The 23985-nt window shown below is 36.8% G+C and overlaps 3 protein-coding genes and 1 non-coding gene across 6 annotated transcripts; all 4 read right to left on the bottom strand.

Moving 5' to 3' along the window:
• On the bottom strand, nucleotides 2878–7050 carry LOC18788684 (AP2-like ethylene-responsive transcription factor ANT). The gene is made up of 9 exons (XM_020555021.1): nucleotides 6062–7050; nucleotides 5344–5959; nucleotides 5114–5196; nucleotides 4941–4949; nucleotides 4756–4844; nucleotides 4591–4664; nucleotides 4453–4503; nucleotides 4272–4348; nucleotides 2878–3920 (listed from the first exon to the last, which is right to left on the bottom strand). The coding sequence occupies exons 1-9, from the start codon at nucleotides 6390–6392 to the stop codon at nucleotides 3238–3240; spliced, it is 2013 nt and encodes a 670-aa protein (XP_020410610.1). The 5' UTR covers nucleotides 6393–7050; the 3' UTR covers nucleotides 2878–3237.
• Nucleotides 11959–12031, bottom strand: TRNAE-CUC. The gene has a single exon. It is a non-coding gene; the product is annotated as a tRNA-Glu (tRNA).
• Nucleotides 12582–15017, bottom strand: LOC18791250. The gene is made up of 5 exons (XM_007222836.2): nucleotides 14537–15017; nucleotides 14324–14451; nucleotides 14117–14229; nucleotides 13627–13812; nucleotides 12582–12858 (listed from the first exon to the last, which is right to left on the bottom strand). The coding sequence occupies exons 1-5, from the start codon at nucleotides 14887–14889 to the stop codon at nucleotides 12829–12831; spliced, it is 810 nt and encodes a 269-aa protein (XP_007222898.1). The 5' UTR covers nucleotides 14890–15017; the 3' UTR covers nucleotides 12582–12828.
• On the bottom strand, nucleotides 15296–17140 carry LOC18789368 (RNA-binding protein 1). 3 transcript variants are annotated; one of them, XM_020556948.1, is made up of 3 exons: nucleotides 17049–17140; nucleotides 16622–16887; nucleotides 15296–16347 (listed from the first exon to the last, which is right to left on the bottom strand). In XM_020556948.1, exons 2-3 carry the CDS (start codon nucleotides 16841–16843, stop codon nucleotides 15553–15555), a joined length of 1017 nt encoding a protein of 338 aa, XP_020412537.1. In that variant the 5' UTR covers nucleotides 16844–16887; nucleotides 17049–17140; the 3' UTR covers nucleotides 15296–15552. The 3 variants fall into 3 exon arrangements, with proteins under 3 accessions (XP_020412537.1, XP_020412918.1, XP_007222501.1); XM_020557329.1 differs by having other exon boundaries at nucleotides 16622–16874; nucleotides 17049–17137; XM_007222439.2 differs by lacking the exon at nucleotides 17049–17140 and having other exon boundaries at nucleotides 16622–17031.

Below are 23985 nucleotides of genomic sequence, written 5' to 3' on the forward strand. Positions count from 1 at the left end.
CATAAAAAAATTATCATAAATAGCATATTGTAATTGGCTGGAAATGAAAAAATAATAGTATTTCCGTTTCACATAAATGTTTTTAAAATTTATTTGTAGAGGCAAACATTAAAAATTATAAATACATTAAGGCCATTAATAAGCCAGATAGCTTAAAGAGGGCAAGTTTCAGTAATGTATGGAATTCCAGAAGCTCTGAGGCTATGAGCTGTGGACCAACATGAAGATAAAGGACATCAAGAGGCTTCATGTTCATCTCCTCTCTTAAATTTGAAATTTTCTTTTATTTCTTTTATCATCTGTGCCAAGTTGGCATGGCATCTCTCTTGTAAGCTAATGAAGGTCACATGATGTTGGGATTTGGGAACACTCTCTGGGCTGGTCCCAAATTGACAATCAAACAACTAGAAAGTTGTAAAATACTAGATAGATAGATAGATTGTGGTCCAAACCAAAAACCAAAAACCCAAGAACCAAAAACCAGAAACCAAGGCATTGCAGCAGGGGAGGGAGAGAGTTCAGTGTTCCTTGTGCTGTGTGAAGTTGGGCAAAGAAAAGAAATATATCACAAAGTCTCCTTGGGAGAAACAGGAGCCCTTGAGAGGGAGCAATGAGCATCAACTATTGACTATTTTTATCCCATCAAATCAATTATTAGCAAAAATAGTTTGGCAGGGTCCTCCTTTTTCAGTCCCAATATTGTCACTCTTATTGGACAGTCACAGCACCTGAGAGATGGGTCACCATCCAGTGAGCTGTAACCTGCTGCAACTATATATATATATACACACACCATAGTTTTATATCAAACCCTAAACCTTTGGGACCATTTACTTGTTTATATTTACAGATATATGTACCTACATATTTTGGATGTCATAGCCCATATCTAAAACTGCTTTGGGGATCTTTCTCTCAGGCCACCGAAACACGTGTGTGAAACGGGGGTAACAATATTTTGCTATTTCCGGCCAATCACAACATGTCACACGCGACAACATTTTCACGTGTCAGTTTATGATTAATTGGGGATAGCAAAATAATGTTATCTATATGTCCCAAATTCCAATTTTATTAAGATAAAATTACTTGGAAATTTTTTTTTAGAAAAATAGAAGGGTTGGTTGAAAATTCAATAAAATTTCGCATATGGTTTGTGCAGTGTACGTGTTTTCTTCTTTTTGTTCCTTTTTTAGCGTTCATGTTAGAACACTGTGCTAGATATATTGTTGTCACTGAATGTTGACAACAAAGTCCTTCAAGCCTCTGTGACTCAGTAGAAGTTTTTACCCATTGGCTTGGCCCCATGGCAGACAAGATTTCAACCAACTGTTTTTGTTACATTCATATATACATATATGGTTTGCATCCGAACACATCTTTGTTGTTGAACCTTATTTACCTACCTGGATCACATTCACATGGTTTCACCTTCAATATTATCTTCGTACCATGTACTTTCTCTCTTCAAATTTCCATGTAAAATTTCTTAACTTGTGACACTTCCTTAAACAAAAATATATATATTGATTTGTAACTGTTATATATATATATATATATATGATGATGATGATGATGATGAGCTGCAAGGATCCAGCTCGTGCGCAGCTAGATGAACAGAAAATTACTTTATTTCTTTCTAACTGTCTTACTTGACTTGTTTTCCCCTATCCAACCTGTAAACAACAAACTGGTAATCATATTTGTTGACTAAACTCAAACAAGGTTGAAGAAAATTGTGATGATTGATGCTTACTTTTTTGTTAAAAATAACGAGTGCCCTGTTTGCTTTGCAATCTTTTTCCACAGCACAAGCTTTCAATCTTTTTGACCATTGAACTCAGTAGTCATTTTCTGGTTTTTTTTAAATTTTTTAAATTATTATTTTTAACAGAACTCAGACTCAGTTGTTTCCCTCTTGCAATAACTTCCTTTTCATGTCTAATCATGTACGTTTTATCTTCTTCAATGTTTTGTTAATTCGTCCAAGGATTTCCACCGATTGCTTTTTTGTATAATTAGCAGCATTTCAAAAAGTTCACGAGTGCAAACTTTAACATTACATTTGTATACAATTATGTGTCTATCTCTTTCATTACGAAACTAGTCAAGTGACGAGAGATAGATACATTATATATTCTTGTATACAACTAGTTACGTTATTATGAAAGATAGACGCATTATCGTATACAACTTGTTATGCCTTAAGAATATCACTGGTAATTTGTGCTTCCAAGTAAAGAGGTGGGAAATGCACTAATTCTAACTTTATTTGGCTTAGCTTCCAGCTTTTCTGGCACCAATTCCTCGTTGTCTTCTTATCACATAAACACCAAAATGGTCAAGATTGCAATTGATGTCACACGTGAATGGCAAGAAACCAAGCACCGTAAACGTGTGGTGAATGATTTCAATCATGCCAGTTTTTTTTTTTTTTATTTATTTAAAACCACATCAACATTTCACACCACGACATGGAATAGCTTTTAGATCCAATATCTCTATGGATTAGTGGAATTACAAAAGCCAAAGAAATTTTTAGCCCTAACTTTGCTTTTGCAAAAAGAAATAGGAGACAAAGTAGAAGTTAATTATGACTATTAAACTATAAAATAAGCCAAACTAAAGTCTCCATATCAAAGAATCTCTACCCATCCCCTTTCTTGAATAATGCAGTGGGAATGTTTGTTTGCTGCCTTTCAGGAAAAGCTCAAATAAGAAAAAGGGAAGGGATTGCAATGATGATGTTATGCAGATTGAGGAACACAGATGAGATAGTTGAGTCAAAGCAGATAACCCCTTTTTGAATTATTGGAAAACAATGAGCTGGTTTTGTACTTAGGAGGAGGACCTATCAATGTTTAAAAGCAAATTCAATTATGGAAGGGCAACTCCACTTGTATAATATTGCTCACATCATTAAGCAGAATTTAAATCATTAATCAGCCCTTAATCCCCTTCCCTCCATATTGCAAGATCCTCATTATCCCCCACATGAGCCAAAAGGTTTGGTTTTGGAAAAAGTTTCTTACACTTACTTTGGTTACAAACAGACAACTGGCCTCCCATGGCCTACCCTTGTCTTTTTCATTAACCCTGAATTTCCTCCACTAATTACCTTCAGATAACATAATCACCATCACCTTTTTCTACCCATAACATCACTAATTTCTTCCTCTCTTTTTTTCTTGTCCATGCAAAAACTTTAATACATTTCAACAAAACACATCCAGCTTTCTAGGTGTCATTCCAAGCAGCAAAAAGAGGCAAGTGAGACATGGAGATAGCAGCAGGCCTCAGCTGGGCTGTTGGGAACCAAGAGCTAACAGCAGCAGCTGCTGCAGAAGTAGGGCAGATGAACTTCGATGCTAATGGAGGCTTTGCAAAGAGCATGTTGGGGCCAGATTTGTCAGGGCTAGCTTCTCTGGAGCTGCTCAAACTGGTCACCAATGAGGATGGATTTGAGAAATGTGCCCCAACCTTGGCAGATTCATCCATCAATGGCTGACTTGAGTTCACTGATTCAACACCAATAAGGTCCTGCAATGCCATTGAGAAAGAGGGATGCCTATAATTCAATGAACCAATTGATTTCTGATCAACTGTTTGAACACAGCTAGTTGGTTGTTCCTGTGCAGATTGGTACAAGGCCATCTTCCAGTCTAGACCATTCCCATTGTTGATTTCGGGCTGGTTGGCTTCCCCATTGTTCTGTGCTGATGGGTTATATTCAATGGCATTGGCCTCTATGTTAGGTTCTATCTCTTTGGTACGCCTAGCAAACTCTCCTGCAAGCAAGGTATTGCTGGCCATGATTTTTTCAACATCATATCTGGTAATGTCAAAGTTGGTGACTGCATTTACACCGCGGAACTTGATTGCAGCTATGTCATAAGCTTCTGCAGCTTCCTCTTGGGTACCTGAAATTCAATTCAAGTGAGAAGTGCAAAACTCACATAAATTATAAAGCTTTGCATGAAAGAGTTAAACTTTACAATAAAAATATAGCCTTTAATAAGTTATTTTAGCTGGGAAGTCCTTTTCTTCCTCTTTATCTTCTCTGAGAGAACACAGCCTTAAAAAAAGTTCCTTCTTACAGTGCCAAAGCAGACACCACCAGCCTTAAAAAGGTGTGAGAACAGAGTGACAAAAAATGAGTCCTTTGAAAAAGTGCTTACAGTAAGAACCTCACGAAATTTAGAAAATGACCTAAACTACGGGAAATAATGCATATGAAGTATAAAGAGAGTTCAAACAATGCATGAATTTACCAAAAGTCCCAAGATACAGGTCTTTGTTTCCTGCTACCCTGCCAATCCTAGCTTGCCATCTCCCATGCTGGTGATGTCTGCAAAAAACCAAGATGAGAAAATAAATCTAAAATTAGCATAAAGTAACCATTTGAATCTTGAACCCTAAATTTGTGTTTAAGGCAAAAGAAAACCAACATACCTTGTTACTCCTCGGTACATTGATGCCCCCCTTGAAAATCCACTGCTTTTCCTGAAAATGAAAGAAACTCATGAATAATGTTCTTAAAATTCAGAAGCATTAGAAACAGTCTAAGAATAACAAATAAAGAACATGTACCGTCTCAGATGCGCTACATATTCCTGCCGGCTCATATTCTTCATCTCTTCAAGTTGTGCAGTGTAATTTTCCAACTGCCAAAAGACCAAGAGGATGAAATTTCAGCTACTAAAAAAAGCTTTTAAAAAATACTAAAAAAACTGCCTAGAGTTGAGAGAACCCTACTGGAAAGTTTATATGGGTTGCAGAACCCCAGTACTTAAGGGCGGCAAGATCATAAGCTCTTGCAGCTTTCTCTTCCATATCATAGCCTCCTGTGGTTCAAATGAGAAAATGATTAATGCAAATCAATAACAACCCAGTGATTAAAACAAAAATTCCTCATTATTGTTACAGAGAAAAAGACATACCCAAATAAACTGCATTATTTGATTTGAATGGCATCCAACGGGAGCATAAACATGACAGGTAAGAATTAATAGCACAAGTCAGATATCACCAACAGGTAGGGACCAAAAATTTCAGCAAAACATGAAAAACTACCAAACATCTACTAAGACTGGTGCAGTTTTTTTTGACCAACCTTGCCGTCCTTTTCTGGTTTGCCCTTCCTTCTTGCAACTGTTGTCCCAAAGATGGGCCTCATATCTACCAGTCCATCTATGTCTGAAGCAAATTGGAAAAAAAGGGTTACTTGGATAACAGCCAGAGAAGAAATACAGACTTAAATGTAATAAAAAATGGAAATACAAACAATTTCTATCAACATAACAAGAGTGAAGAAATGGGATTAAGAGATAGTTTGAGTTGAACCTTGTGACACCTCTGTACTGTGAAGTTCTCTGCCCAAATGTGTCAATGGACTTCCTATGTACAGGTTGCTTTTGGCTAAGTTTCCCACCACCTCTCTTCTTTGTTTCTATGGCCACACATTCTGTTCCAGTGGGTGAGATCTGCCTTGGAGCTGTAACACAGCTCGACTGAGAACCAGGGCTCATGGACAAAGTAAGAGACTGTAAATCCCCACAGTTCATTGCACCATTAACAGAGCCAGAACCTCCACCATCATGAACCAGATTGTTGTTCATGTGCTGCTCCAGAGCTTGATGAGCAGAGTACTGCCTAGCCACCCAGGTTTTCAAGCCCTCTTGCATTTGAGTCATTTGGGGATTTTCAGAGCCTACAATGTGAGACTGCTTAGATTCTTCCTCCAATGGTGTTTGGTACATTCCATGGCATGGAATTCCAGAGTAATATGGGTGGGAATGGACTGGAATATGTTGCTCTGCCTCTGCATTTTCATGGTAATAGATGCTGTCTAAGCTCAGAGCCATTGCCTCTCTTTCTTGGCTTCCGTAGTCACCAGCTCCCATGCTTGCTCCACCTAGAAAGTCCTCCAGTTTTGGGGATGAGTTTGGCACCACCATTCCTTATAATAAAAAAACAACAAAACAGAAACATTTCAGAAATTCAAGCAGTTTGTTTAGAAACAGAACATGAAAAATGTACATGTTAGGTTGAGCAAATTAACCTTCTGTTTGTGACCTGCTGAGAGCTTCCATGACACATAGAGACCCATCTGACTTGAGTGGCATAACAGTCAAGGGAGAGTGAAAGCCACCATTTTCTCCAACTCCATAACAGAGGCCAGAACTGCTGAGGTGAGGGTTCAGATTATAGAAGGTGCTTGGCAGAGCAGCAGCAGCTGAAGAAGCCTGACCTTGATGATTGTAGTGGTGATGATGATGATGCTGATGAGGGTCAGAAGCAACCTCCATTTTCATGTGGGGTGAGAGTGAGAACCCCAACCAGTTATTATTGCTTCCATTGTTGTTATTATTGTGATCATTCATGGACTTCATCTTCTTCTTTCTCTCTCTTCCTTTTTTTTTATCTCTTTCCCTTTCCTACTTCTAAAGGTTCTCACTTGAACTTCTCAGCAGTATCTCCAGCTGCAAGGCAACTCAATCATTGAGAGCAAATAAACTAATCATGTCAAAAATCTCTTGCCTCCCCTCTCCCATATATGAAAACCTTGGTTTTTTGTTGTCTAGCTTCTGAACTGGTTTCAAGGAAACTAACTTAAACTCTTCATTCTATGCACTCACATATATAACATCTTGGTTCTCTCACTCTCTCTCTCTCTCTCTCCAAAGACAACAAAACCTGTGGTCTCTTTAAACTAAACAAAAAGAATAAATATTTCTAAGCTCACAAGCAATGCTGGAGAGCACCCCAGCATATATCCCATAGGGATCTGTGTATATGAGAAAGACCACAACTTTTGCTTTTTCCTCTCACTTCTCTTGCTCTTTTTCTTAAACCCTTCCAAAAACCCAGATCCAATATAACGCTTAAACCCTTTTCCAACACACAAACCCACGTTTTACCTCTCAAAAATACACCTAAGTTTCCTCATTACCCAAACAAACCCAGAAATTAAATGCAACCCAGAAAAATTATTATTAACTTTTTTCCCTTCTTCTCACTCTTCATTGACAGTGGTCAGTGGTCAGTTGAATCTAGTGGGTGTGAAATAGCCAATGGGGTGGAGAGAGAAATGGTCAGATATCCAAAACTAGTTTGCTTTATTTTTACAGTCACAGGACCTAAGATAGATTTGACGAGCAGGACACTGCCCCATCCAGTCACTTCATACAGTACAGCCTTTGTGCCACTCTGCAGGCCCAAAGTATCTCAAATTTTAAAATCCCATTGATGTTTTCTTTTCTTTTCAGCTCTACTTTGGTTTACATATTGAAATGGGAAACAAAATAGTAACGTAAAACAATGGAATAACTAAAAAAAGAAACAAAGATTATTTTATTTTATTTTATTTTTTTGGCAATTGGTGTTATAATAAAAAGGTCAAATTATAACGAAAATAATATTATTTTATTATCATCAGTCAAGAATAACAAAATAATGACCAAGAAAAATAAAATAATGACCATAAAAAGGTGATAGGCTCATAGTCCATCACAACTGTCCAGTTTGATAAGGATTGGAGTGAAATTATTAATTATGTGCTTCATTTGACCTCACAGCTGCGATGGTAATCAATTGCGATCCAAGTTAGATTTTTTTCCTGGTTGTTTGTTTTATTGGTTGGTTCGTTTGGCATAATGCTCCTATGATTGGAAAGAAATACGACGTTGCTGTTGGAAAATAACGAATTTGGTAAATTAAATGTTGTTTTTATTATTTATTTATCATAAATATGTGTTAATTTGGAGGAAGTAATTTAAACCTGGCTAGAAAATGTGGCTTAATTTGGATTTAAGTAGGGAGCTGCTGAGTGTTTAAGTCAACACCTGCTTCCAGACAAAAAGTAGGACGTGGGTCTTGTGATATGCTAGAAATATTCCAGGAATGATGAGCAAAGGCCCCCCATAAAAACGAGCTTTTTGTGCAAAATGCATTTTATTTCTCATCCTATTTTCATCTTTTTGGTTTGATACTTTGATTAAAAATGTCCTCCTGCCATTTTCTTATTCTGCATATTCCTACTGCTGCTGCTGTTTCATCACATGTGTTTCTGAGAATTGTTTTTGACCAAACAAGCAATAGTATTTTATTACATAGTGTTTCAGGGAATTGTTTAATACTGGTATATAAACACGTGGATTTAAAGGAAATGACTTGGATTTTTTTAAGAAATATTTGAAGCATTACATTCTTATGTAATCATTTTTTGTCAATATATTCCCCAATTTTCCCTTTCTTTTTTGCTGAAAATGGCAGGAAGTTGTTCAAATAACTTTTTCAGTGTTTGCCCTTTGGTGTCTGCTGGTTGATGAGGCTTTCCTCTTCTTCTTTTTTGAGTGGGATCAGTGCTACATGGGGCTGTTTGTGCATGAAAGTTTTCATGGGGACAGATTTTCAAATGTGAATGATTTTGGTTTGAACCTTGAAATATTGACTGAGTTTTGGAGGGAATTAATTGGAAAAGAAATACCAGAGAAAAAAAAAAGACACTGAGTGTGTAATGTGTGTGCTTAGAGGCCTTCTTTTATGATGATATGGTAATGATCAAAGAAACCACTAAGATTCACTTATTTTTAATTAATTTGTGCATGCCCTTCTAATCTTAGTTTCATATATAATTTTCACCAAACTTTGATGCGTAGTGCTTCTTTTGTTTTAAATCAAGTTTCGGGGCCCTACTAATTGCATCAAAATGGCCAAGCATTGAACCTGAAAAACCAAACTTGATTAATTAATTAGTGTTTAATCACATCATTTACTAAATGGGTTACAGAAGATGGCGGGAAAAGGGGGATGCCAGAAGCACAAAAGAGACAATATTTGTCTTAGCTTGTAATTGGTATTTTTGTAGTATTCAAATAGTCAGACTTGTGGACCTTACTTGGGTAGAAAAAAAAAAGCCAGAGAATTGCACACACGATTGAGCATGTCAAACAGTAGAAAACAGTTAAATGCCAGCATACACAAACTTCTTCAATTTTTTTTAAAAGAAAAGACCTAATCAGTAAATAATTACATTACTTTAAAAAGATTATAATGTCAATTAGGTCTAATCCAGTTAAAAATGGTCGTAATTTGCAGATTAGAGATCTCAAGTTCGAATCCCCATGACATCTTAGTTGTGTGTGTGAGAAACCTCCTAACTAATTTCTTCATCATCGGGCCACTGAACTCCATATATATTGTTTAATATAATTAAGAGATAAAAAGAGGATATACTTTTAACTAAATTAATATGAAATTAATGCACTGATTGAAGACATGTTTATCTCCTTAATCAATATCAAACAGCATGTTGTGGTGGTGGTGGAGGTGCCAAAGTCAAAACAAATTTGCAGATAAATGAAGCTGCTGCAGGTGCTTCACAGAATCCCGGTAGTGTACAATAATTTTTTCTGGCGGCAAAAACAATCTTGTCTATGGTATTATTCACAAACAGTGCCTTTTCTACAAACAACTACAAGAAAGAAACATAAATAAACCTAAACATAATTACCTGCCAAATAGAAAAGATGGGGTACAGAGAGTTTCCAGCCACCTCAGTTATTTGGGTACTTCCAGTTCCAGATATATATATATATATATATAACCCTAAATTATATATATTTGTTGGAATTGTTGCAAGGTGTAAATGGTGTATATAGATAGATAGATAGGGAGTGAGAGTCAGAGAGGGATTAAATGAGGGGAGAGGAGTTAAGAGAATCACGTGAGGAACACAAAATCCAAACAAAATCTAAGGAAAGATCAGTTCAGCACATAAGCCAATATGAAGAAAGAAAAAAAGTGGATTATGAGATCACTGGAGGGAGCCTGGATGATGGCTACCCAACCCAACCCCAGCCAGCCCAACTCAGACAAGGACAACTGTAGGTTTATTTAGCTGTGGACTCTCCCCCCTCTGCTGTTGTTATGTGCAATGCATGCCTCTATCTCTCTCCCTCAACTGTTGTGTTTCTCTGTTCATATTGAAATTTTGCTTTATTTCACTCTCTCTCTCCCCATTTATTAAGCCTACCTTGCATGCCAAGCCCAGAGCCCCTTACATTACCAATTTCTATCTGTCACTGCCTCTCTCTCTCTCTCTCTCTCTCTCTCACAGCCTCAGCCCGAGATGACATGTCAAAATCTAAGCCTATCTGTCATGTCACAATCACCTTAGATTCTCTCTCTCTCTCTCTCTCTCTCTCTCACATTTCTTTAAGAGTGCCTCCTTTAATTCTCTTCTAATTAAACGGATAAGGAGTACTGCTAGGTGATTAGCTCTGATATAAGAAAATAGAAAGAAAAAACCCCCAGTTTTCTTCTGTCATCTGTGAAACATAAGCCTAAAAAAAGTACCTTGATTACAAATTTGAGCACTTAACTTTCCTTAAGCAAATCAATACAAGTTAGAACAGACCACACCTATTACTTAGATAGGAGAGGGTTTCATTTTGAAATCTAATTAATATTGATTCAATTGATGATCACCGGTCTCTAAGATACGATTGAGACGTGCTTTTAATGCCTGATGCTGTATAGCATAGCTATTAGCTAGTAGCAGTGTACCCACTGCACAGGAACGCAGGCAGGCAGGCAGGCACATAGCTTTTTCAAATGTATTCATTCATTCATTCATTCATTCATTTGGGGTTTCCTTTTTGCTTGATTAAATGGAAGAAGTGGATGAAAGATGTTTCTTTTTTTAGTATTGTGGGTTTTTAGGCCCAAACATGTTCTGACCGCATGACAGGAATGTGGTGAAAAAGAAAGTCATATAGCCTTCCCACCTTCCCCCCTTCCCCCACCCCCCGCACTAGGGGTGGGCACGGTTCGGTTTGGACCGGTTTTTGCCTCAAATTAGAACCGATCCAATACTATTCATCCGGTTTGGTTCGGTTCGGTTTTAATAAAAAAATTTTCAAAAACTGTCCGGTTCGGTTTGAACCGGTTTCGGTCCGGTTCCGGTTCGGTTCGGTTTTGAACCGGATTATAAAAATTATTTTTTAAAATTACTTTTTAATACAATTCTCAACTGAAATATTATTTTTTTACTTGAAAATTAACAAATTATTCAATTTCATATAAAAAATAAATATTAAAGTGAGAAAATAGAGATATTTTGACATTGAACTTGGATAAATATTATGTTTTTTTTAGTGAAATTAAAAATATAGCATTAAATATAAATATATATATTGAAATTATATTTTTTTAGTTTCACCGGTTCGGTTCGGCCCGGTTCGGTTTTTGAAGACATGGAACCGGATCCGGAACCGGTCCAAACCGGTCCGGTTCGGTTTTTGACTTTTTGGTCAACTCGGTTTTTTTCCGGTTTGGTTCGGTGCGGTTTGGTTTGGATTTCCGGTTCGCCGGTTTGAGTGCCCACCCCTACCCCGCACCACACCCCTCTTTCTATATGCATCATCAACCCTAAACCCTCACTTTCTTCACGTGACACTCTCTTCTGTCACATATAAAGGAATTTTTTTGAACTTGTACAAGCAAAAAAGAAAAAGAAAAATGCTATTATTTATCAACTTAATCAGCTTGTGAAAAATGATTACAGAATCCCATTATCCCACCAAGCCAAATCAGATTCTTCTCAGATTATCATAAAATCATGATCACATGATCTATCAAAGGTCAATGGTACTGGCGAACCATGACTGAAACAACTGTGTCTGACTGAGGAAATAATTTTAACAACTGGGTTTTAAAAAAGTAGGGTTCTTGCCCTTCCTAGCCATATTCTGGCAGATGGGACATGTTGAGCAGCCCATGGTGACGGCTACAGGGCTACCTCTAGGCTAGCATAATCTAGAATTTCAGCTATAGCCGCATTAAAGCCTAGTTACTATGCAGACAGATATGTCAAATCTTCTTTTTCTTCTTTCATTATTGTTCTATTTAAGGAGAAGGAAGAGAGGGAGGAAAAAAAAAAAAAGAAGAAAAAAATTCCGTTGCCGGGACTTGAACCCGGGTCTCTCGGGTGAGAGCCGAGTATCCTGACCAACTAGACTACAACGGATTTGGTTGACAATTAAGGGATGGCAAGAATAATAAAGCATGAAAGATATGGAGATGTCCAAGAAATTTAACTCTCAGCACGTACAGGCCCAATGGGCTTTTCCAATAACCAGTCTAAGAAATTCTATCCATAAGGCTGACCCATTTCCATTGGCGTTCCCATTCCATTTCGGCTATTAAGGAAGCCATCGTTATAACCCCTCGCTATAAGTCCTCACTATACCCCCATGTTCCCTGTCCACGACAAAAAATTGAACCACCCCGAGAAGCTAATAGCATGTTTCGTGATGGATTTTTTCATTGCCATTTTAATATTGATCCATTCTTTTTCACTTCCACTGTATACTCTGTATATTTTTTGGTCAATTAAAGCTTGTTCAAGAATGGCTAAATACGAACTCAAAAACGGTGACAAGAATTAGACAAAGGAGACGCTTCATCACAGAATTCAAAAGAACTAGTCAAGCAGTACAAACCAACAATTTCGACTTCCATTATTGCTGTAGCTTATTCTGTAACCATGCGGCCAACAAAAGATTCTTACCCAAAGCTACCTTCTCACCCAGATTAAATGGGATAGGAAGAATAAATATAAATAAACTGGTGGAAAGTTGGTCAAACAAACAAGTATTCTCTTCATAAATCAATCTCGTTTCTTATCTTACATTCTTTATGTTTCACAATGTACGTCAAAGGAAACCATCCAAAGGGCTTATAAGTATGGGAAGAACTGAAATGAACTGATGTCAGGATTGGTAATAACAGTATGGTACAAGTAGATTGAATTAACCGCCATCATCACCACCTTCGTACTAACGATGTGAGCAACTGCAACAAATTTTAAACAGTTGACTGTTAGCAACAGTATGTCGAAATTCTCTACAAGTGTTGAAGTGTTGAAAGACAGATATGATAAAAAAACAAAACAAAACAAAACAAAATGTGGGCTCTGTCCAGTATAAAATACATTGTAAATTTTAACTATAAGATTAAAAAAAAAAGGGTCTAAATTAATAACAATCTACTATTCTCCAGTGTGATAGGCATTGCAGCTATTCCCATACTAAAGGAAGATCTTGATCTATCTCTTCTTGTTAACAACAAGACTAAGGGCAAAATTTTAAATTTTATCATCTCAAAGTCTTGTTATTTCAAATGAACAGGGCAGTTTCTGGGAAGTATAAAATTAACAAACTAATTAAGATCAGAACTTGGAATGATTGTAGGCACAATATCAATTACACCTTTTCCCCTGTGCTATATACAAACAACTCACATGAAGGAACTCATGTCAAAAATGAGCAGCCTTTAGGACATGGGTTCTGGCTTACATATGGCCACTCTACATGCTTCAAATTCCAAGCACAATATGCAAGAACTTTCACACTGAACCATTTTCTAAAACAAGCAAACTACTCCCTACCATGAGATCGAGTGCAAGGAACCTATTCTCGTCATATACACTGAGATTAATTTGTTCGTACCAGTACGAGAAACAATATTATCCAGGAAAACTTGCATTTGTAAAGGCAAAATACTATAATTATGACATTAAGAAATTCCAAATGACAGCTTATGCCAATAATATTTTTGTACCTCAAACAATTCAAATGGACTGCCGCGCCGATATACATCACTCTTCTTGCTCTTATCACCAGGAAGAAATTTATACAAAAGTGCTCTCCATCCAAGAAGTAAAACAGCAGTGCTCCCCATTGTTACAAGTATAAATTTGTATGGTGGAAGGTGGCCTGCTGTTGATGCCCTTATGATTATCCCAAGCTGCCAAAAAAGTAAAATGGAAGACGGAGTGACATCAGGTGTCTAGTAAACTCGGTGCACGCCAATAGAAGGGAAAGCATCACTCAGTAAAACAGCTATGCTCTAATTCTAAATGTTTCAAATTAACAGATCATGCAAATCAAAAGACAAAACTCGAAGAAACAATAATAGAGATAAGATAATTTTATAAATGAAAGCCTTGCATAATAAACTTAATTGCTTCCTCTCAAGCTACAAGACGCAATACCACTGAAACTATGGAAATCGAAACCAAATACTTAAAGCTCCAAACATATTAACTTACTGGAATCCCCAGGGCCCATGACTTAGCTGTAGCAGTAAGAGCCTTTGACTGACCATTGACTCCACGTCCATCCTTCCCATAGCCTCCAAGGAAATAAGCACTCAAAAACCACCCTGTTCAACCACATTTGGCTTTTTGGTTAAAACAAAGACCCAAGGCCATGCTTTCTTTCAATCTCAAAACAAGCTTAACAATGAACAAGCATACCGGCGATAAAAGGGTCAGCTGTGCGCAGGGTTTCAAATTCGAAAACAGAGAACCCATGACTAAATCTTCCAATTGCAGCAAACGTAAGCAAAGCCAAAACATCCCCACCAGCAAGCAATGCCACTCGACTGAAACACAACCCACAAACTGAAATCAATAAACAAAAATTTCAAAATTCAGGTAATTTTTTCTTTCCAAAATTGTTCAAATTACCCCCATTTGCGTAAACGAGAAGACGAACTGGGCTTCTCGAACTGAATGACACCTTCCAAGGGTATGTTCTCCTGACCCACGACAACTGGTTGGTCATTGTCCAAAGAAGGAGGAGGCGGAGGAGCTGGTGAGCTAGAAAAGGCCTGTTTGGTTGCGGCTGAAGTCGAATCGATGCCTCCATCAGCCTTCGCAAGCGTGATATTGAGAGATTTCGAAGGGTTTGCTTTGGAAGCGAACCTGGGTTTGCGGTTAGAGAAGAGAGGTGGATTTGGGTTTGTGAATTTGGGGGGGGATGAGAGAGAACAGCGTCTGGCCGATAAGGCTCCGCTTGGAGCTTGGCCGAGCACTAGCATTTTTGCGCTCTCAGTTTTGTTGTTTCTTCGGCTGCCCCGCTTGTTTCGCTTTAACACCACCACAAGTTTCAGTGCAGCACAAGTAGACGAAACGCCATCGTTTTCGTTACCCACACAGTTTCGTTAAATTTTCTTCAAGTGATAATCTAAACTATAGATGGAGAGGGGGTGTTTTGGTATATATACGATATTTAAATTTTATTTTCCAACAAAGTCATCCATATATATAAACTTGATGTGCATATCCAATTTGATTAGGTTAATTAATTAACAAGAGACTTTGGATAAACGCCCCCATTACTTCTTATTTTATTTATAATGTAAAAGAGTGAGAGATGAGTGAATTTTCTTCGCAATTTGAAGTAGGGGGAAATCATGTCAAGGAAAGGATCAAACAAAGAATTCCGCAACACCCATCAAGGATTGGCCTTCTCTTTGAATGCAAAGAACTACGGGCCACCTCATAATTGCCAATGGATTACAACAGAAACAGGTTAAATTAAAATGTATTTACAATTTCCAACAGGAAATCAATGCCCAATGCGACTAATGATTTGTACAAATTAACTCCAATCACGCAAATGCTTTCAGTTCCAACCTAACTACCTGAATTATGAATTACAGAGGTCACAGTCTTGTGTAGATAGATGGTGAAGTTATCCATCAAGACCTCTTTGAATTTCTTTTCTTCAAACCAGCACTGTTGCTTCCAGAATCCACGTCTAGTTTCTCCGCTTCAACCCGAGATGACTTCACAGAAGCTGGTGCCTGCCCATTGCCAAAAACAACCTGATTCGATATGCCACCAACAGCACCGTGCCCCAGAATCCCACTATACCCACCTGCCACCAAGCCCCCACCACGCATGTAGCTCGGATATAAAGAGTTGCCATAAGGAAACATCCAGGCCTGAGGAGCAATTGGAGCAATGCCATAAGGAATCCCACCAGATCCTCCGGTAGGGTACCAACCGCCATAAACACTGGTTCCATACATAAATGGCCCAAACCCATTATAAGGTGTAGGACTAGGAAGAATCCCATATGTAGGAGTAGGACTATAAGTATAAGGAGGGTAATTGACCGGTGCATAACCACTGTCGTTACTGTTATTCTCCTCCTTTGGCACAGCCTTCTTGACCTCCACAAACCTACCATTCAACTCATGAAAGCTTTGCTGCATAACATTCTCAACAGCATCCTCCGAAGCGAAGGTAACAAAACCAAACCCCCTAGGTCGGCGGGTTGTGTTGTCATACATCACCACTACATCCGTTACACTCCCAAACTTCTCAAAATAATCCTTAAACCCCTCCTCAGTCAGATTCGCTGATAAACCCCCAACAAATATCTTCCTTGTTCTAAACTGATTGTTGCTATTCTCAAAGCTTCTACTACTACTCCTACTCAACCAAGTACTTTGATGTTCGTTTCTGGGAATTGCTTTCTTTACATCTACCTATAAACAAAATTGATAATTAATAATGCAATCCATAAATTAAATATCTGTTTTGGTTTTGCTGCAAAATGCAATGCAAGAAAGGAAACTATAATTCTGAAGTTTGCATTTTTAATTCCGTTTATCCTACTTATACAAGTAAATTAGGGGGAAATTATAATACTTTCTCACTAAAAAAAATTCCCTTTTTTTTCTCACAGCTTACATTTTCTCAGCAACCAAACAGAGCAATTAAACAAAGCATGTAAGCGGATAGGACAAAGAGAAATCTTACCCTTCTCCCCAGAATCACATGGGGATCTTCTAGGGCTTTATCAGCTGAAGACGAGTCAGAGAACCAGACGAAGCCGAAGCCTCTAGGGTTGTTGGTGCCGCGGTCCTTGGCGATGACCGAGCCCACAACGGTGCCGTAGCTCCGGAAATGGTATTTCAGTGTCTCTTCACTTGTCTCCCGAGAGATGCCCCCCACGAACAGCTTTGCTTGATCAGAGTCCATGGAGAATTCAGCCCAAAAACCCTAGCTGTAGCTGCACAAAAACCCTAAAACCCTAAATTACGCCAAAATCCATAGAAACAGGACGAGCTACACGCAAATTAAAATTAATGAATAAAAACAAATAAGATAAAAATAAAAAGTAAAAGCTTTTGGTCAAGAAAGTTGTTAAATTATTAACCAGCCCAAAACTCACAAGTTGACCTACCGAGTTGCAGTGACTCGTGAGCTTAGCTACCAATCTACGACGAACGAAACAAGTCAACAAAAGTCTACCTCGATTTGATTGATTATCTATAATCCATGGCCCAGGATATGAGAGATCTACGACACTACGACTTCCTTATACACGTGGAAGACTAAACGCAGCGTCGAACCTCTTCGTATCAATTTTTGGAAATGGGCTTGGGTGTTTGATGGCCCAACATCTCAGCTCTAAACACATTTGCTTCAGGAATTGGACCCTCTGCTATTTTTTTGGGCTAGCTGTAGAATGTTGTTATTTTGGGCTTTTGAGTTATGTCACAAAATTAAAAAGAATACAAAAAATGTTGACGTGGGTTAAGTCAGTTCACTAAGGCAGTTTATCCGCTGTTTTGCATTCGAGTTCGATCTCTTTTCTCGTATATTAGTTATAATATTATTTTCTCAAAAAATATTTTAAAATATATTGAGTAAATAAAATGACATAGTATACTTTTCAAATGGAGGAAAAAAGAGTATGTTTTTAATTCTACTCGTACCATTTTATGCCACATTAATGAACATGAAATATACAACATGATAATGATCAAAACAAAATTAAGAGTATAATGATCCAAAATTCACATTAGGTAAGATTGTGAATCTGTACTAATCGGACTATAATATGTGGAAAATAAAAGAAACCAAGGTTGGTGAGTTGGTTGTTTGCAGGAGGATTCAATCCCAAGATCTTCTCACATGCTAAAGCAAGAGGCAGCTAATTACTAATATAATGTTACCCCAAAAAAAAAAAAAAACTAATATAATCCTTGAGTTCGTTTGCGTGCGAATATTCGAAAATCGTGTACAAATTTTAATTTCAAGGATAAGAAATTAAGAATCCACGTTAACCATTTATCTAATCAATCTCTTCCCCATTTTTTTATTTCTTCGCATGTGGCTAGCTATAAGGTTTGAACAAAGTCATGTTGTTTGATGAGACATGGACTCAGAGACAATGCCCCTGATAAAATTATTAGGTTCAATCATTTATTCGCAAAGGATTTTTATACGTTATACGGTCTAAGTATGTGTTGTTATATTGTCAATTTGAATCGGTAATATATAAGAATTTTTATTTAAATATGATGAATAGTTTGACAACATGACATTACTTGTATAATCATTTAATTAATCAAAATATTCTCCCAATCCTTAATTTAAATGGTATGAATTCGTAAAATCGAAAGCGTACATATTTTGTTAATTGACAATAATATTATTCACCATAATCAAATCAAACTCCGAAGCTTTGCGTGACAAAGACACAAATTTGGAATATTGTTGCCATGAGTGCCCCCATTAATGAAATATTTGAAAGATGCAATGCAGGGCAAAAGGGATTAATTTAGTGAACCAAACAAAATGATGACATGAGAAGCATCTTTGGTGTTTTGTGCTTTAGAATTAAACGAGGTTTAGCAGTCTCTCATGCATTTGCATACAGCTTATTATCTTTGTCATCTTCTCGTTGCCAAAACCATGACATATAATACCCAAAGCTCGTTGCTCATAAAAGCCAGCATTTCTTTATGTAAATTATATCTTCGGGTTCTGGGTCGTCGAAATGGCGCAAAGGCCATGCTAGTGGAGGCCATGAGTGGGAACCCAACTTCCAAGTAAATAAAAACCTACTCCAAGTGCTATATGCATCAACTTGTTGGAGTTTGATCCAAGGGTTGCATAGTTTAGCTTTATATTATATGGAAAACGGCATCATCTTGAGCCATGTGGCCATCAAGCGAAGAACATGGCATTGGCAATTTGGCATGCATGTAAAATTTGGATGGCATTTTGATTTGGACGAGAGTAATACTAGTAAATTCTAAAAAATTTCGTTTTAAAATTAGTAACATTACGTGTCGGTTGAGTTATAATCTTAAAATATTTATTTTTGAATATCAACTAATATGATAGTGTTTTACTTGTTTTTATTTCAGATTCATTGTTTACTTGTTTCATCAGCTATTATAAATCAAATGTTACTATTTAAATTACCAACATTATGTGCCGGTGACAAGAAGAAAAAAAGCACAAAGATTGTGTTGTGTGATCACCTTTGAACCTTGTAACCCAATCAATCTAGTCTAGGAGAGGAGAGGAGAGGAGAGGAGAGGAGAGGCATGGTGGCTCCTTGAAGAATGAAGATGATAAACCCATTTGTTTATTTTGAGTTTGACCAAAAAACAAAAGGCGATAAGACATGCCTTTGGGATTACACACCCCCTCTGGATTTTGCAGGCCCTAGAAAAAATTAGGGTCTTGTTTTTTATGTTCTCCACATCGAAACCCGCAGGTTATTACCATTGTTTTTTTCTCAAGACCCAATGAATAATAATAATAATAATGTGAAACAGCTTTCCCTATGCAAGACATTTGTAACCCACTATTCCGCGAACCATAACCCTAACAAACTAACCCTAATATTTTATTATAATATAATGTAAGTTCCCAATGCCATTGTATTATTCCATGCCTTGGAAACCCCCAGTAGTTTCTTCCTTGAACTCAGAGCTCAGAAAACAGAGAGATTTTCACACAGATACTTTGTGAATATTTTATACATACGTGTTTCATGTCCGAATAATACAAGTATGAAGTATTTTCCAAAATTTCAAGAACGAAAAAAGAAGAACCAAAGTTTGTCACATGACCATCATGAGCTCAAATTGGGCCCCATGTGAATTATATAATGTGATATTCTGGGACGCAATAATTATTATGTTTGGTTTTACTGTTTTTAGTCTTCTCAATTTACATCGCACTTATATAATAGGTTTATTTATACTAATGTTTTTGAAATTACGGTCAAATTTCACATTACTTTATCAAATTTAAAATAATTTACTTATCCTATGCCATCAGCTCTATCCAAAATTATGTTATTTTTTATAATATGGCAGGGTGTTTTTTAAAACTCCATATCATAAATTAGAGGGGAAAGTTGAGTTCTAAAGGTTTTTTTGTTGGACTTTTGAGAAAATAAATGCCACCCAGTCGATTGTGAGTTAAGATGCCTGCACAAAGTTGTATTAATTTGAGGATATTGCTCGCTTCTTTCTTTGGAATGAGATTTTTCTTGTAAATCACAATTTAATACATGTGTAAAAAACACACAAATAAAATTTTTACACGCATGTTATATTGTTATTTGTAAAAATATATGAATTACTGCTTAATTTGAGGCTTTCAAAGTGTCAAATCAAATTAGGAAGACGATACTTTTTGGGAAACTTCCGACTGAGCATTTATTATTCAGGTCTGGTTACAAATTTACAATAAATTATTATTATTTTTCGTTTTTTCCTGTTTTGAAAGAAAAAAAGTCAACAGAGTCTGTACTGTAAGGAGATGAGGTCCAGCGCTGAATAGCGAAGCTCGTCCACAAAATATCAGATGAGGGGATGGGTGTGTGGGCCCATTTAGTGGGGTGTGGGGGAAAAGGCCCGTTTTTAAAGATGTACGAATGGGATGACGTAAATGGGACAATGCACCCAGCCCATGGCTGTCGGCAAAGAGGAGGCGAACTTGGTCTTCCGAAACTCACTTTTTACTTGAAACCTAGCAAATAAATTTCATTTTATTTTCTAATTTCTGGTGATGGCCACTTGTCATTCCAATAGGGCGGTGAAGTCTCTGTAGATAAAGACAAGCAACGTAGGCGGGGACTAGGGAGACATTGTCTTGGTTCCACGTGTCACTTTCATCACCACACCCCCTCTTGACACGTCAACGTTACACTAACCACAACAAATCTCACTCTCTCTCTCCTCAATTTTAAAATAAAAATAAAAATAATGAAAACCAAGAAAGAAGATGCAATAGGCAAAGAGATAGGAAGGGAAAGGAATAGTGTCACTCCCCAGATGAGATGCATGCCAAATTGCCAATGCCCAGATATATTATCCAATATGTTATCTTCAGCAATACATATATAGATATATAATTTATTTTTTTCGCTTACAACACCAGTACTATTATTATTTTACACTGTTGCAACTATCATTGTGGGGGAGGCAACTGTTGATCAAGTAATTTGTACTTTGGGGTAAGAAAAATAAATACTTTTAATTATTTATAATGTTCTGCTATATTTTTTGTTTCCTAATGCAACTGTTTAAGTAAATTATTGTCCTTTCGCCAAAAAAAGAAAAGAAAAAAAAAAGCTAATTATTGTCAATAACATGTTATTTTCACATCATATTGTGACCAACAGGTATGTTTATGATGTAAGTGAATTTTAATTGTTAATAACGTGTCTCGGACTCGAAAATATGCATCAAGTCTCACAGTTGCCTCAATTCGATGTTAAAATAGTTCAATATATCCCATTAATTGGCATGTATTATAAGGTAGAGGGGTCTATCTCTACTCTCTAGCATTCCAGTAGTAGAGAGAATAACTGTCCTGCAATATGTCTTCCGACCTTCACTTCTGACAAGGAAACATCAAGCATGCTTCTCCAAAACCATCGTTTTCCACTTGTTTTTTATTCTGTCCATTTTTTATATTTTCAAAATGTCCTACTTTTCAGTTTGAACATTGTTGTAAAATGAGTGATTGATCGAAAATAGTAAAACAATAGTATTTTTGTTTTCCAAAAATATTTTTTGTACAGAGGAGTTTGTCTTATAAGGTGGTAGTAACAATAATGTAACATATAGTTCAAGAAATACTAAAATTAAATGTTTTGAGCATGCAATATTTTTGTGTCTGTAAGTTACTGGAATAAAATTGATCTGGGTTCTGCATGCATGCAGCATATGCCAATGTTGTTGTCGAAGCTTCACAGTTGGGAGACACTGCCTCCTTCCTGCCAGATTATATTAATCTTAACATCCCAAGTACTTTGGTACGGCCACTGTAAATCGACAAGACCAAAACCAAAGCAAAAAAATCATACATTCTTCCCATTAGAATAAATATATATATATAAGCTTTTTACTTGGATTTAGTTGTATTCCACAGTAAAATTCCCTTCTCTCTCTCTTCTTCTTGTACGTATTTTTAAATGCACATTTACGAAAAATTCATGAACAATATCTCACTGATATCTGAGAATCTGTCCAATGCTGCAATTTTTTTCACCAGGATCATGCGGTACAGTTTTTGTTTATAAATGGTAATTGCACAAAATCAAAATTTGACCCTAATTTTACTTTTACAACCAATCCTCTCAGTCGACGAAGAAAGACTTCACTTTCACATATCAAATTGTACCATTCCAACAACATGCAAGAAATCTAGGGCACGGATAGTGGTATTTATTTGGAAGGAACGACCTACACCGCAGCAATAAAGCGACCCGAACAACCGTACGAATGTAATAAATATCAATGCCTTGCCAACAAGTAACAAGTTGTTTTTCCCCCTTTCGGGAATATCAAGTAAAGATATATTAAAGATGCAAATAAATGCTGTAATTTTCTGCTGTACTAACTTTGCATTTGAATGTGTACAAATATTAATGCAAATCTTAGTAAAGCTTCTCAATTTCGAACATCAAACTGACCCGGTGACCCTATTTCGTAGTACCCTGGGGCCTAGGCCCTTGCCAGTCAATGCAAAATTGGACTGCCAAGCCAACTGCATACACTTTTTTGGTTTTTATGACGAAAATCGGAAGAATGGTAAATAGAGGATTAGACGAGGATACCTACGTAGCAGGGTTTAGCCATTGCACAAGTGTAGCAGATGGTCATATTTTTGTTTAAGGCAAGCATGTGCACGCACGCAGCCGAGAGAGAGAGAGAATAATTTTTAGAAACAAGTTGAAGAAGAAGAAGCAGAGGATTTGACCAAGTGGCTACGCACAGAAGGAAAGAATCACTGGGTCCAGTCTTGCACAGTAAGAAAATCATGTGTTTTGTAGAGAATAGAATTTTCTATATTTTTATAATCTGTGCATACCTCATTACACGTAATGCAGAACATGTACAAATTATAAAAGGGTATTAATGAAAGAAATATAGCCCAAATGGGTGGATTGGAATATTCAAACACAATCAATTCAATCTCTTTGACCACCATCTCCTCTCCTTAACCACCCACGAACACGAAGGGCCTTTTTTCAACACAAGTATAGAATATAATTAATCTGTCCATTTTGAATTAGTACAGCATATGTCTTCCTTGAAGACTTGTATTCGATCTTAACACCCCTTCATACGTGACCCACATGCAAGAATATAGCATATGCCGGAATTGCTATCCTAGTGAGGATTATCTTACATTTAGGCTAGCAAACCCAAGTGTCCGACAAAATGAAAGTACTTAATTGTTAAAATTAAGACTGTATGAATAAATATGGTTTACGAATACAATTGTAAGAACAAAGTATTAAAATGAAATTAACTATTTTATTTAAGATTATTGACAAACGACATATCAAATAAATTCAAATGTTCTTACGAGGCAAATATATTCACATCTTAAATTGTAAGTTAATATTTGCGTTATACTAGGTATACATATATCGTTGGATTGTTTGATTTTGTGTTCTCATTTAACGGAATAACTTACCTACAACGGGGGTGTATGCCAAATTCTCTATGTTGAGAGCTGTCATTTATGCTGAATTACCGATCATACCGAATCGAGGGTGTGATTTAGAGAGAGTAGGAGTAAAGATGGAGGAGGTGTGAGAGTATGGAAGATGTGGTATTGAGGTCAGAATATTGGACGCATTCGTATCACGTGGCAATGCATCTTTGTTCATGCAGCCCACCACTAGTTGGACCTTTTACCTTTATGACTCACAAACCCCTCAAATTCGCTATCGGACTTTGCAAGGCAAAACCCACTTTTAACTATATTACTAAAAGAACCTCCCAAAAAAAAAAAAAACTATAGCTCTATAATAATAATTATTATTAAATAATTAAAAGTCTCCTTAGAAACAA

The sequence above is a fragment of the Prunus persica genome, chromosome G1 (assembly GCF_000346465.2).
Source record: "Prunus persica cultivar Lovell chromosome G1, Prunus_persica_NCBIv2, whole genome shotgun sequence".
NCBI lineage: Eukaryota > Viridiplantae > Streptophyta > Magnoliopsida > Rosales > Rosaceae > Prunus > Prunus persica.

Bases quoted from the DNA above. Each gene is read 5' to 3' on its own strand.
- LOC18789368 (XM_020556948.1), bottom strand. From the start codon at position 16,843: ATGGACTCTGATCAAGCAAAGCTGTTCGTGGGGGGCATCTCTCGGGAG. The intron at 16,348-16,621 runs GTAAGATTTCTC...TTTTGTTTATAG, and splicing joins ATGTGATTCTGGGGAGAAGG to GTAGATGTAAAGAAAGCAAT.
- LOC18791250 (XM_007222836.2), bottom strand. From the start codon at position 14,889: ATGCTAGTGCTCGGCCAAGCTCCAAGCGGAGCCTTATCGGCCAGACGC. The intron at 14,230-14,323 runs GTATGCTTGTTC...GTGGTTGAACAG, and splicing joins AGCTGACCCTTTTATCGCCG to GGTGGTTTTTGAGTGCTTAT. The intron at 12,859-13,626 runs GTACAAAAATAT...AATTTGTTGCAG, and splicing joins GTCCATTTGAATTGTTTGAG to TTGCTCACATCGTTAGTACG.
- LOC18788684 (XM_020555021.1), bottom strand. From the start codon at position 6,392: ATGAAGTCCATGAATGATCACAATAATAACAACAATGGAAGCAATAAT. The intron at 5,197-5,343 runs GTTCAACTCAAA...AATTTGCTTCAG, and splicing joins CAGTACAGAGGTGTCACAAG to ACATAGATGGACTGGTAGAT. The intron at 4,665-4,755 runs GTAGGGTTCTCT...GTCTTTTGGCAG, and splicing joins CAACCCATATAAACTTTCCA to TTGGAAAATTACACTGCACA.